The sequence below is a fragment of the Cryptotermes secundus genome, unplaced genomic scaffold (assembly GCF_002891405.2).
Source record: "Cryptotermes secundus unplaced genomic scaffold, Csec_1.0 scaffold355, whole genome shotgun sequence".
Classification (NCBI taxonomy): Eukaryota; Metazoa; Arthropoda; class Insecta; order Blattodea; family Kalotermitidae; genus Cryptotermes; species Cryptotermes secundus.
This window is the reverse complement of record NW_019737088.1, coordinates 971,390-986,699: the sequence shown is the minus strand read 5'-3', so window position 1 is coordinate 986,699 and position 15,310 is coordinate 971,390. Positions and strand designations below refer to the sequence as shown.

Genomic DNA, 15,310 nt, shown 5'->3' with positions numbered 1-15,310 from the left:
ACAGACAGTCGGTCAGGCGTTTATCGAGTTCTCCGCCTTTTATCGAACCCGAAGGTTCATTGCCGTGAACATAATAGCCCACTACTAGGCCCATAACTTTAGCCAGATGAGTCCAGTCCACATCAAGACACTCTATTATTCTCTTATTCTTTTAATATTCTCTTCTCACCTAGAGCTGGGGCAGCAGAGTGGGTATAGCGACTGGCTACGGACTGGACGACTGAGGGGTGGGAGTTCGAGTCCCAGTAGGGTCAAGAACTTTCTCTTCTCAATCGTCAAGACCGTCTCTAGGGTCCACCCAACCTCCTAATCAATGGGTACCGGGGGTAAAGCGGCCGGGGCGTGAAGCTGACCAGTCGCCTCCAGCTAGTGCCGAGGTCAAGAAAATGTGGATCTATACATCCACTTCCCCACACGGCTTCATGGTGTAGTGCTTAATTCGTTGAGCACAGGGACTATACCTCTACCTCCCACCTAACCATATGACCCCCAAGTAATCTCCTTCCCTCACATCTTCAGACCATATTTTGAAGGAATTTGTCATCTTACCCATACGTGCTACACGTCCTGCCCATTATATTTTTCTTGATTTAACCATTATACCAATGTTAAGAGAAGAGCATAAGTTATGGAGCACGTGTTAACATTCATTTCATTCCCTTCGAAGTACAGGGAAGGGAATTACCCAGCTTCTGCTCCTAATTTTCGTAACGGATAAAGCACCAAGTCGCCGATCACAGTGGCCGCGCACTCTGAGGCATGAACTGTCTTCACTCGTTCGAACCCTGGGATAGTGGGTTCGAATCCCACTCAAGGAATGGATATCTGTGTGTGTTTATTGTGTAGGTGGCGGCCTTGCGACCGGCTCATCCCCCGTCCAAGGAGTCCTACCGTCTGTGTAAAAAGGATTATGAAACTGAAGAAGAGGCCAAGGCCCAACAAAGGGCTGTAGAGCTATTGATGAATGAATGAATGAATGAATAAAGCATCAAATACTCGACAATGTTCAAACCAGTCACCAGATTTTGTTATGCGATGTCGAAAAATACAATCGCCTGTTTCTGTAAAATTAATTGCGATAAAAGTTCAAATACCCTGTGTTTGGACGGTAACTACTTTCCTAAGAAATGCTAAATAAGATTATGAGGCAGGAGACCGACCTAAATAAATACAACAGCTCCAGCCTAGTTAGCTATTGGTCCGGAAACGTCGTATATAATTTTTAAACAACAGACAAGGAACTACTCTAGGTCTGTAGAACGACGTCCTTCAAAAGATAAGTCACTCAGTGTGTGAAGAAAATCCAAGACATTCATGGGAAAAAAAAAATCATTATTGTGTTCAAGAGGGCCACCCACTGGGCCCTATCCTGAGCCACTTCAATCCCCTCGACACCCTCCCACCCGGCTTCTTTAAGATCCACAATACTATCTTGCCAACTACGTCCAGGTTTCTCAAGCGGGCTCCTCCCTTCAGGTTTTCGACAAAGTTTGGCACGCACTTCTCACGGCCCACCACTTGATCCTACTTTAACTGATCACCGTAATAGTAAATTGGTAAAAGTTTGCTTCCTCCCACTTACGTCTAAACGTCCTCCTCTGCGCCGCGTTCTCAAACACCCGATGACCGCAAGGGTTCAATTGAAGAAACTCTGGTCGTGAATCTCAAGGGGCTTGGCGCCAAGACTAAGTGATTGGCGGTAAACTACCGGGCGTAAAGTAACTGTGACTGTGTGTAGTTTGTTGGTGAGTAAGTGAGTCAGTCAAGAGTCGCTGTAGCTGAGGTCGGGGACAGATCCGCAACCCAGAGTAAGAGGAAACTGCACTGTTGGAAGCCGCTACCGAGCAACGGCCAGGGAAGACCGAGAAGACTTTATGTGTGCTGTAGTTACAGTAATGTTTGGAGTGTGTAACTCATTAAGAATGTCGTAGTTATTTGTAGTTAAGTTCTGTAAGTGTTCAATAAATCCGATTACCCCTTCTATACTCACTGTAATATCGTGACAATATGGTCACACAAGTGACTTCCTCATACTGTGACGATTTATGTACCGGTATCCCGTGCAAAAAAAAAAAAAAAGCATAACGACGTGCCCACTTTTTCGAACTTACTAGAAGGGAAGAGATTTTGTTACAAATCCCACGCCATTAATGCACTACAGGCACCAACTACAGCGATATCGGTCATTACGATATGGCTATGTTAGATTACGTAATGGTCAGGAGTCATTCCATCAAGATGCGGGCAATCTCGTTTGCAAAACACCTGACTTACTGCGTATCATCTTCCTCGGTTATTAAAGCTTTGAAAACGAATTCCCGCTACTTGGTGCTCAAGGGATTGTACTCTTCACAGTAAAATCACATCCTATATCCATGTCCCAAATAAAAAACACTTCCATTTTAAATAACGTCACTTTCACTCGTTCCTTACCTTAAGCGGTAGCGTAGTGGTCAAGGCACTATGCTACAAGTCGGAAGGTCGCGGGTTCAAATTCCGATGAGGTCATTGGAGTTTTTTCAATTGACCTAATCCTTCCGGCCGCACTATGGCCCTGGGGTTCACGCAGCCTCTGAGTGAGGCTGACAACCTTACCGCTATCTTTGAGCCGATTGTCTAGATCAGTCGTGTCAAACATGCGGCCCCCATAACCACAAAGTGCGGCCCCTCATTTTTTAGAGCTAATTGATATTAAAATGAATATTAAAATGTTAGTAGAAATATTTTTTTGTAAAGACAATTTTCCAACAGACCAGAAGACAAGAAGTCTCACGCAGACATAAATTAACAGGCTGCAGGAAATTCAATGTTTTGCTATTTCTAACTAATTTCTTGTGTAATCTCTCTTTTTACATATTGAAAAGTGATTTGATACTTGTCAAAAATGGCATTCTCTTGCTTTTTAAAACTGTAAGATATGTGACTTTAGGTAATTATATTGAAATTATTCCTAAATAATAAATAGAATTAAATTTCTTTGTATCAAAATCTAATGTATATTTTTATTCTGAAGTGCGGCCCTGGACTATTATTTATAGGGCTGAGGTGGCCCTCGGTACAAGTTGAGTTTGACATGCCTGGTCTAGATAATGTGGGACCCTCAACGTCTCACAACCCTATGGGCCTTCATGACCTGTTACAGGGATAGCTTTCCTTACTTTATTTTATGATTCAACAAGTGTACATTATCAAATAACTTGAAACAATTATTGGAAAGTAATGTTGTTATTGGCCGGTCACGGTAGCCGAGCGCTCTTCGCTCGCTTGGAAACCGGGATCGTGGGTTCGAATCCAACTCAGATCATGGATATTTAGTTNTATACCGAACGTCCTGGTTGAGTCACCCAGATATCCAAGATAAAGGCCATCCTGACTAAGATTTTCGTGGTATTCCTCAGTCCCTGGAGTAAAATGTTGCCTTACAATGTCTCGACCGCTTCCTTCTGCACCTCCCCCAATTCATTATTTACTATTGACTTTCCATTTGGGGTTACATACCAGACGAAATTGAGATATGTACCATAAAGCACCCGGAGAGAAAGAGCAGGTAAATTAAGTTAGGTTTAAGTTTCTTGGGGTGGGGTGAGACTATGTCCACTTGGTACGTCGGCCACTAATTGGCCTATTGTACCAGCTTCGGATGATAGACGATGAGTGTGGAACAGTCGGTGGAATGAGAATTGGCAGGGTAAACTGTAGTACTCGGGGAAAACCTGCCCCAGTGCCACTTTGTCCACCACAAATCCCACATGACCTGACCTAGGCTCGAACCTGAGTCACTGCGCTGGGAAGCTCACGACTAATTTCCAGAGGTAAGCACATAACCAGCTACAGCATGTACGTAAAAGCTGCCACCACGTTTCCAAATGATATTATAAAAGTACAGAATGTACACTTCATAGAATTGTGACTGAGATTATTAAAATTACAATGATTATAATATCAATATTAAATTCGCATGCAACTCTTCTCTGGATTGAGGTTGAGTTTGAGTATGAGTATGAGGGGTGAGCCATAAAACTGGCCCTAGCACTGCGACCATGGATTGCGGCTAGTTCTTTCTAAGGGACCCAACAGTGTCTCCCTCCTCGCCTGTGGACGGAAACAGACCCGGTTTCCGAAACGTTCTGTCTTCTAGTTTTTAGAAACTCGGACGATGGACAGACTCCGAAAACCCAACAATTCTGACAAGACATTTTGCCTCACAAAAGTCTATAAATTTTACTTAAAACAATTTTTGTTTCGGTGAGCGTTTAGCAACGTTAACAGAAGCAAGCAAATTTGCGGCCGAACTGGCTGAAATTTTAAAGTAATATACGATTTAATTTGGAGAGTTTCTAAGACAAACCCTGTTGAAAACTGTCCTCGTGATTATGCTTCAATTCTGAATCGTTTAAACTTCACGACATTATTCCAAACGAGGACAATGCGATGAATCATTTCTTGCTAATGATTTAAGGGCAAAATCAACTGTCAATCTATTACGTATGCTCTTAGCACATTATACACTTTTTCAAGTTCAGGCATCATAAAGACCTGTGTCCAATGCACCACTGCACAAAATCGACAAATCTAGCTCAACTGCCATACGGCGTACAGGAACTAATTTAAGAGTATTTGTATGAAGACATCAGCTATCGCGACTTATAACAGCTTTGATCACTAAAACATAGTAATTACAGGTGAAAAAGAGAAACGCTGTATGTCATAAAAGAAAACGATCTCTTGAAATAAACAAACAAATAAACAAACGTCAATGAAACTTAAAGGTTCGAACTAAAGCTTAAATAAAAAGTATGACATACCCGGTCAATTTTCTTCTTGTTAGCTATCGGGTGTGTCTTCATGTCGGATTCTGCAAGGCGATTGAATTTCTGCATGCGTTCCTTTACACTTATCTTCTGCTCGGAGTCCGCATCAGGTGCATCCTAGCGTGCAACACAAACCAACGAAAGCGTGCAGATGTAAAAGAACGAATCACAAAAATATAAAACAAACAAATTAAACTGAGAGTGAAAAGTTACAAACACCCTGGTGATGTATGGCAACTCGATATAATAAAATTAGCTAAAAAACACACACACAAGAAGACAGTTAAAAATCAAACCGTATCATTCACGAATAATTCAAACAGTGCTCTCACTCATTATTATGGGAGAGTTGAGGTTCTCAAAAAGTCACATCCTAGAAAACAGAAGGCCTAATCTTCACTGCTCGTTACTCTACAGATACTAGCAGTCAAGTTCTGAGCGGAAGTCTGAGCGTCGTTGTTTGTGGGGCACAAATGCAATCATAAATTATATTACTATATACGTACATACTTAATGTAAGAAGTATAAATTTATTGGAAAATAATTCCAATCGAGGAGGCGTGGATTACCACGGTGGCCTACTGGTTGGTTCAAAGAAACATTTTAGTACTGAAAGAAGGGATAGACAAATGCAACGGTGAAAGAGGAAATGGAGGACGAAGAGGAGGGTGCCTGAATTGGCTCCCCATGCCTGCCATGTGTAATAAGATGACATTAATTTCCAGGATACCTATGTCCAGACCCATCGTTTGAAAGAACACTGTCACGTAGTTTATGGCTTCGTGACTAATAATAACGGGGTTTTGGACTAAATGGCTTGATTTATTAACGCCTTATTTTACAATCTCTCTTAATCAGAATAAATTATAGCTCTATAGCTAATCTACCCATTTCACAAATTACTAGAACACGCTAAGTCTTCTCAGGCTTCACTAATCATATCCTGGCAACTTTCAACGGATAACTGAACTGAACTGCACTGACAGCTATCGTTGGCTTCTTTTTATAAAGTCTCGAGCTGGACCAAAGCACATAAAACATCCGTTGCCGAGCAGTGGATATATGCGAACCACAAAAAACACCTATTGGGACGCTGGTTCCATTGTTGCATTCATAGCACCGTCGTACAGCAACGGAAGCTAATCGACTGTTTCCTGCGTATTCGTTACGGTGGGAATCTGTTCACCGACTCGTTGCCTAGAAACGGGTCTACATGTCACAATATGAACAAACTGTAATTACGTTCGTTTTCTATTCTTCCACCGCTGCATTCTGATTATGCGTCAAAAAAGTTCCCGGAATGGTGGTATACCACTCTAATGGTAGGACACACGGCAACGCTTACCTAACCACCTTCAAAGTAGGACCCTTCCGCGGACACACACTTGCTCCATCGATCCTGCCATTGTTGGAAGCAGTTGTGGAAGGTTTCTTTTGGAATCTTCCGGAGCTCACCCGTCGCATTCGGTTTGATGTCCTCCATGGTTGGGAAACGTGTCCCCTTGAGGCCCATTTTCAGAGTAGGGAACAGCCAAAAGTCACTCGGAGCGAAATCCGGAGAGTACGGTGGTTGAGTGATGACAGGAATGTTTTTCTCGGCGAGGAATTACTGCACAACAAGCGATGTGTGGCTCGCTGCGTTATCCTGATGCAGAAACCGCTGTCCCTGCCACTTGTCGCGCCGCTTCCTCTGCAAAACTTGCACGTAGAAATGGCCAGTAACAGTCAGTCCAGGCGGTACGAACTATGGTGCACCAAACCGTCGATGTCAAAGAATGCAATGAACATCACTTTGTCTTCTGACGAGGCGTGATTTTTTTGGCCGGATGTGTGCCACTCCGATAACTGCATCTTCGTCTCCGGGTCGTAGGCGAACACCAATGACACCAGTGACGATGTTTTTGAGAAACGTCGGGTCCTGCGTACTTTGGTCAAAAAGATCGCCAGGGACATCATGCGACATTCCATCTGATCCGTGGTCAGCTGCCTCAGAACAAACTTCGCATTGACGCGTCTCATCTTCAAATCATCGGACAAAATGGCATGAATGGATCCGTGAGAGATACCAACTTCTTGCTCCAAATCCGCGACGGTAATCCTTCGATCACAGTGAATCAGTTGTCGCACTTTTCCAATCATTTCTTCGGCTGGATGTCAAAGGTCTCCCGCTGCGCTGGTCATCCTCGAACGTCTCCTGCCAATTCTTAAACCGGGAAAACCAGTCGTAAATTGCGGATTTCTTTAGTGCAGTATCACCGTAAACTTGCTGCAGGGCCGATTGCGTCTCTGAAGCAGATTTTCCCAATTTGCACATGAACTTGATGCTCGCACGCTGTTCGAACTCCGACATTGCGCCGAATGACCAACACTCACGTCTAATTCAAACGGAACAGCGACGACACTGCACACTGAAACCTGTCCAGACCTGTAGCGCCTGCGAGCAGACACGCCTAGATCTCAACCACAACAATGTGTGCGCTATCTTATCGCTCGTTCTCCGTCTGCAGGGGAATTCCGGGAACTTTTTGACTGACCTACGTATAACGCCTCCATCTATTAAACTGAAGATTCAGTAGGTCTACAGTTTGTAAATGAGACGAGAATATTCAACCTATCTATGATAAAAATGAGTAACAATGTGAATTATATTTAACTGGGTCAGAATACGCAGGGCAAACGAGCCGAATATTTTACACCAGATATAAAGAACATATACAGGAATAATAACGATAATTCAGTGTATTCGAACCATGTACTGAGCATATAACAAACATATGGGAGTATTACCGACACAGTGAACATCACAAAAACATAGAGAAAAGGAAAAATCCTAAATATATTAGAAAAATGCCACATATATAAAATCAGTAAAAACAGACTACACATGAATGACGGATATACTGACATTTAAAAGCCAATATTCGAAACATTACAAAAATTAAACACTAGATAGCAGCACACACTGTATATAAAGGAGAACCAACCCAGCTTGGCAAATATTCGTTACAGCTATACACGACACACTAAGAGAACTACCCATCACCATAGGGTAAGTAAATATACATGCATATATATCAAAAGAAACACAAACACATCACACACAAAATACTACTACAAGATACTAATATATGTTACAGAAACATGCGTGCATAGGCGAGAGCATATCCTAAAAACTGAACTTACGACAGAAGCACACTAGTTTCATCAGCAATATTAGAGACACCTGCAGATGACCAATGTTGGTCGAAACATGAAGTATGATGTAGAAGAGATTTAATGTTTAAAACTTTTAAACGTTTTAAAAATCAATTTGAATGTGAGATGGCCATCTTAATATCATCATCATACTGAAACTTGGGTCTCTCTATAAGTCACTTCTTTCAAGTGTTCTTATTAAACCTGTGTACACATCTCCTCCTCAAGCACACAACATGCATTCCTTCACTTACCCAAACAATACACGGTGATTACAAATCATTAAGCCCTTCATTATGCAATTTTCTCCATTCTCTCTTTCAGGCCACAAGATTCTCCTCAACTTCCTATTTTTAATACACTATATTAGATATCCAGTCTCGCGCCTACACAAAATAACAGGCATAACCGTATTTCACTATTAATTTATAATTACTATTAACCATTCTACAGGCCTATAGAAAGAAACGCATGTAAGTCACCACGCATCGTTAAGTCCTCTCCAGAACTTCTTGTTGACACAGGGTACGGACTTTCACACCACAGGACCTACCTCTATTACAACTAACACAATAAATAAATATCGTGACGTCAGGATTTATAATAAGCAAGACCACTAAATTCTGGTTCAATGTTACTGGGTTTCCACACTTCTATTATCTAATATTCCGAACATAACAAACGTCTTCATATGGAAACTTAAGAAGCACCACCAAAGTTTGGTATGCCCTGCGATTATATGGGGAGAGAAAAGGCAAAAGAATGAGACACTCGAGAATATTCAATCCGGCACAATGGCAATTCTCAAGTATTCCTAATAATCCAAATTCGAGATTGTCACGACGGTGGCTACAGAGAGATACTCCAGCTTGCATTTCCACTTACAGTGTCTGTAACTGGATATGAGACAAATGAGTGGGACCCATACAGATTCGGTTTGGGTGCATACTTTAAGGCCGAGGGCACACCAAGGAAACTGGCAACTGCAATTTCTGAGATATGGTACCAACCTAAGTTGAACACATGTTCCTGAATGGAGCAGCGAAAACTGAGGAAACGGCAACGCAGTCTTCTCAGTTTGCGTTGCTCCATTCAGTAACATGTGTTCATCTCAGACTGATAACAATTCTCGGAAATCGCGGTTGCGTTGAGGTTGCTTTGCGGTTGCCAGTTTGCTTGGAATGCCCTCGCCCTAAGACACTGAGAACACTAATCACAGTTCAGGATGTCGTGTCCATACTTATTACGTCTTTCAGTAGGCCTCACCTAAACGAAGTATGTTTCGTGTCTCATAGTTATTGAACGTCTATAGTTTCCATTGGGCTGAAGCGTAAACACGGAAAATAAATAAAGAAGTGAGCTGAATTATCATTTCCTGACAATCGGTCACTTCGAAATAATTTCATTTACCACCCATGTAAAAACACTTCTTCAAACTTAACCCAAATACACACGGCAATATACGAAAGAACGTTAAGACAAGACACAGTTTCGGCAGTACCATTTGTCAGGTAAGACATACTTGCCCGTATGAGTAATTTCTATTAATTTAATTTTACTTTATGCCTATCAGTTACATTACTATTAAAATTAAAGCATTACCCACACCATAAAATTATAAATGAAAATAGGACGTGATTCAACATCAGAACAATGCAAACTCATGTTTTACCTCAAACGACACTGATCGAGACATGCTGGTTTCATCCGAGACCTACATGAACCACAATAACCACTCTGTCTACTGGTAGCAAGCGTTCAGACTACCTGCAAGTAAGCAATATGGAACTAAAAATGACGTATCCATGACATAACGTTACACTGATAGGAACACTTATCTAGAGTCATATAATTAACAAAAACGCTAACATGTTCAAGGTAAAAGCTATTCGCATCGAAAGACTAGAATAGGACATTATTTAGCGAGCTGGAATTAGTAAGGATTTCGAAATTTATTCATGTGTGGTTTGTGGTGTGCAGAGCAACACTAAGGCACTTTTCTTACCGGAATGCTTCTATTTTCTCCTGACAATTATCATGGCACTAATGATCTATACTAGAGGTTGGGGGCTGTTTTTATGAGGTACGAATGGGACTACAGTGAAGTGACCATTTGCGCATTCTCCCAAAGTGCCGTGTGGAGTCCTCACAGTTACACCCGACCGCCCAGTCGTATAAAGGTCAGGCAAATCTGTCCCTGTGCTTAGCTAATTAAGCACTACGCCATCAAGGTGTATGGGGGAGTGGATGTATAGAGCCACAGTTTTATTTTATCTCGGCACTAGTTGGTGAGTGGTCAGCTTCACGCCCCTCCCGCTTTACCCCCTCCTGTGAAAGAGCCCCCGGTTCCCATTTGATAGGAGGCTGGTGAGCCCCAGAGCCGGTCTAGAAGACGTGGAGAAAATTCTTGACGCTACCGGGGCTCGAACTCCGACCTCAGTTGCTATACAGCCTGAACTATCCCGGCTCTCGTTATGGAGGTTCTGCACCAGATCTATTCCACCATAAAACAGATCTGCTGTATTTTACTGTGTTACAGGCCTGCTCGGCTATGAGACCGCCGACACAGCTGCTGAAGAAGCAGTCTTGCATGGAGGCTTCAGATGAAACCCTTGGCAAAACGTTCGCCCTTGCCTTCGCCTTCTTCTGCTCCATGGACCTGCTTAGAAGTGTGAAACTACTCAATACGTCCAACGTTACTATATTACGCCCTATGCAAAGGAGAACCACATATCAGAAGCGATTTAAAGCTACTAAACTTCCAGATTTACGAGACTTCACTGTCTACACACTGAAGCAGGATTGTTTTAATACTTCACTGCCAGATTTATCCGTCAGCTTAAGTTTGATTAACTTAATCCACATCGTGTGTTGTGACAGTCCAAACCTGTTACAGTTCTCCGTGGACGCTACTGTCCTCTTTGGTCATTTCGGAAGAAGTGACTGATTTAGTGGCGAGCTATGACTTGTTCCTCGTATCCGGACAGAAGACAACTGCCCTTTCTTACATTCAGTTTGAATGACAGGAAGGAAACAATGTCACAACGGGAGGCAAGTTTGTAGTTTTCTGAAGGCGTGAATTTAGTCTTTTGACACCCGCAGATGTCATAGTTTGTCTTCGGAAGGGTGTAGCGAACCCTAAACTGAGAGAATGTAACTGCCGTCACATGTCGAGGTCCGAGTTCTATCTCTGGGAACTGCTTTGTTCTTAAGAGTCGTACGTGATTGGCTTACGCTTACTGCATATGACTTTGGCTGGTTAAAATTGGAGACGAATTCTTGCCTGGGAGGGGATGTCAATTCAAATTTCTGGGGGATGAAGCAACGCTCCCGCATCTTAAATTTATTTGAAGCAGACATGATTTGGCTGCACTCCCCATGTTCGTCCAAAAGTAATCAGGTCTTCATTTTGGATCGTTAAATTTTAATAATACGAATATTGTGGCATGTAGACCCGTCGCTAAGTAATGACTCTGTAAACAACGCCCGTTGCTGGGCAACAGATTCCTAACAAGCGCCAATGGACTGGTTGGAAAGCGGTGTTTTCTGAGCGGTCCGCCCAGACGGCTGCTCATGCAACAATAGAGGAACGATATTTTCTGTGCGGCCCGTGTCTAGATGTTATAAGCAGGACAATTAGTGAATACAGTGCACTTAAGTGCAAGGGAGTGAAGTGAGTTGGTTGGTGAGCAGTCAGTCAGAGGACTGCTGCAGTTCGGTCGTTGTGAGCTGTTACTGTTAGAAGCTGGCAGCTAGGGCACGGGGATAGTTAGGGAAACCCGAGTAAGGGGAACGCCCGCCCTTGGAAATCGTTACCAAACAACGACTGGTGAAGACACTGCAGACCGAAAATACTTAGTGCGTGCTGTAATGAACTGCTGAGTGTGTGTGAATTAGCGACTGCACTGCAGTTGCTTGCAGTTACGAGCTGAAGTGTTCAATAACTCCAATTACAACCTGAAACCCCGTCTACAGGCACACTCCATAACATCGTGACAATAAGCAGTGTTAGTTTTAGTGTTACAAGCATAGACTCGAGTCACACTAAATTTGTGTGCAATTTTGCCCCTTCCCGCCACATGAAATAGCAGTGAGACCGTGATGTCAACGAATACGTAACCTTCACTTGGTTTCAATGTAACCACAGTAACGAAACGTGTTCTGAAGGTCATAAAAATACGTTAGTGTGGCTCGAAAACCTTGCAGACGTAACAGAACAACAGAAAATTTTCCTCAATTGCCGTGCATTTTTGTCTGCACACGTACATTAGCACTTTACGATTCGCACAAGATGGCGCGAAGCCCTTGGTTGCACGGTAACAAAGACAATTACGTGGCAAGAGTAAAACCAGTTGGTTTGGTATCGGTCAGTTTTCAATGTTAGAACTATCGGCTTTCTCTTATAGTTTTCACAGCTTAATAGACAATTCTGTGAAAATAAAATGTTACAAAGAGTCACATTTTGCACGTACGTGTAGAAGCTAGAGTCTTAAATTTAAAGGTGTTTAATTTTTAAAAGTTTGTCACGATGGTACATTAATACAAATATTATATTTCTGAACATTATGGATCATCCTGTTTTTATCTAAAAACACGTTCCTATTTATATTTCAAAACCGCGTTTCGGAACTGGATTCTGTCTCCGTCTTCAGGTAAAACCTATTCAGTTTGGGCCCAATCGATAGAGCTAGTCCCCATCTACGGACCAAAGATAGGGGAATAAGGACTAACTCTATCGATTGGGCCCAATCTGAAGACGGAGACAGAATCCAGTCTCTGAAACGCTGTGTGTTGAAATACGAGGGAGTACCCAAAAGAAGCCGAACTTATTTTTTTTAAACTTATTTATTCCAATTTTAACCACAAACCTTCAATCCCCTTCAAAGTACTCTCCACTTACACTAATACACTTGTCTAATCTTTTATTCCATTTTTCAAAACATTGTCTAAATTCATCTTTTGAGATGCTTGACAGCGCCTCCGTCGTTTTTTCCTTTCATGTCTCTTTCCATTCGAGGAAACAAAAAAAAAGTGGCACGGGGCAAGGTCGGGTGAGTATGGAGGGTGAGAAACGGGGGTCATACCATTTTTGGTCAAGAACTGTCGTACAGACAGGGCTGTGTGAGCAGGGGCATTGTCATGATGGAAAACCAGTCATCCGACTGCCACAAATCTGGCCGCTGAGCTCCAAGTCACTCCCGACAGCTCCACAATTTCTTCAATGGTCCGTCGTCGATCTTGCTTGATGATTTCACGAATTTTTTCAACATTTTCATGTGTTCGGGCTGTGGAAGGACGACCAGAACGAGGTTTGTCATCAATTGACATTTCACCATTTTTGAAACGGGAAAACCACTCAAACACTTGAGTTTTCCCCATAGCATCGTCCTTGTACGCCGTTTTTAACATTTCAAGAGTTTCTGTTCCACTTTTCCCAAGCAAAAAGCAGAATTTCACCGCCGCACGCTGCTCATAAAATCAGCCATTGCAAAAACGACGATCACACAAAACAGTTGTCACTATAAACTCTGCTGAAACTAGTCCTTACCTTCCGAAGCAACGGTAGTCGGCATATCGACTCAGGAATATTAGCTCTATGCGCTCATAGCGGCAAAACGCGGTACTACAAAAGCTCTGCCCACAAAAAAATTAGTTCGGTTTCTTTTCGGTACCCCATCGTATAAACAGGACGGTGTTTTTAGATATAAACAGGACGATGGATAATGTCCAAAAACATAATATTTGTGTTTCGTTTTCCCCAGCAAGAGGAGAACAGTGGGCTTGTGCACGTTGTTGCCAAATCTAATAAAAAATGCACTATTAACTTCAATACTACGGTTCAGGGCAGTAAAAGCGATAGGTCAAACTTTACAATAAAGCAAACTATGTAGTGCGCTCTCTCTCCCTCGATTTGAATCTTATAGTTAGCGTTGTAGACATAGAGGTCTACACTTTACTCTAGCTGGAAAATTTACTTTAACTTCAACAATGAAGTTAGCATTTTCATGGTTGGCAGAAAATATACTTCCCACTTAATTCCCCCCTGAATTCAATCTGTAATGCCTGTACGCCACCCTCATAACGTTCCTGGCTCGCTGTATCCAAACATACCATAGCAACGTCACGCTATAGGACTACATGCTACCTTAAAATTACGCTGAACTCTAGAACAAATGCAGAGTAGGAAATAAACGAGTTTGCCGATAAAGAAAAGAACATGTAGAATTCGAGGTTCTCACAGAAGTGGTTATGAAGAACATCGTGTAGTCCGCTGAAAGTCAACCTACGTTTCGAAAGAACATATGGCCTCCATCTTCAGGGTCGAGTAAGTCGAATAAGCCGGTAGCAAAACGAGTAATTGGCTGTCTGGAAATTTCGGATTATATAAGAAGCAGGAGGGAAATGGAACAGAGGACCAGAGTTCCCATTGGCTCGCCCGTGAGACAGTACGAAATCACACGACAACTGAGCGAACCAATAGGAGACAAGAACAGAAGTTTTTGAGGCCCTGAAAAGGGGCGGTTTTGCTGGTCTAGGAAAAATACATGGGACAAAATTGTAAAGGTGTGTTGGGCTTATTTTTCGATTCTGAATATGGCGGCGACACGTGCCTCCGAAATGTCGGTTGACTGAAGGACTACACGGCGTTATATCCCAGAAGATAGTACTCTTCAAGAAAAGAGCAGTTTTAATTTAAAAAAAAATGACACACGGTTTATACTGCTTTTCGTTTCGTTCAAATACGAATGGTGATAATATGGAAGATTTCTGACAACGGAAATAATGCCATATGATTTATCTTCTATGCTGCACCCATATTAATGGGAATATGCAATATTATAGCGTAAATAAACATGGTTAAACGTGCTAGTACTAACTGAATTTGCAGTCTGTTATCTATGCTACAAAATGTGAGACAGACAGCACAAACCTTTAGAAGCATGGCCCACTAACATCTCGTGTCGGGAAGATTATTAATTTGAAACGCTTAATTAAAGATTATGTCGACGTGGTCAATCTTGCAGTACTACCAAACCAAGTTTTGGGAGCCAAGAAATCAAACGTGGACATTTTCTCTACTCATCGATTTCAGACAAAATAGCTATAGGAACTTACTTTAATCACCTTACCAAGATGTACGAACAATGCCATCTTCTGGGATGTGGCGCCGTGTAGATCACACAAGATCTGTACGGCGCCACATCCCACAAGATGGCATTCTTCATAGTCACCGCCGTGAAAACCTCAAATCTTAAAAGATGTATGCTGTTTCCGTATTTTATGTAACAACGCCTTTTCAGCTG

The 15,310-nt window shown here is 42.3% G+C and overlaps 1 protein-coding gene across 3 annotated transcripts in view; it reads right to left on the bottom strand.

Annotated features, from left to right (window-relative positions):
• The window catches only part of LOC111870075 (ankyrin repeat domain-containing protein SOWAHB), a 325,518-nt gene that overhangs the window by 305,157 nt on the left and 5,051 nt on the right, over positions 1-15,310 (bottom strand). For all 3 annotated transcript variants that reach the window (XM_023862057.2, XM_033753671.1, XM_033753672.1), the window contains exon 4: positions 4,806-4,928. In XM_023862057.2, the coding sequence (XP_023717825.1) occupies positions 4,806-4,928 (123 nt within the window). The remainder of the gene's footprint in view (positions 1-4,805; positions 4,929-15,310) is intronic.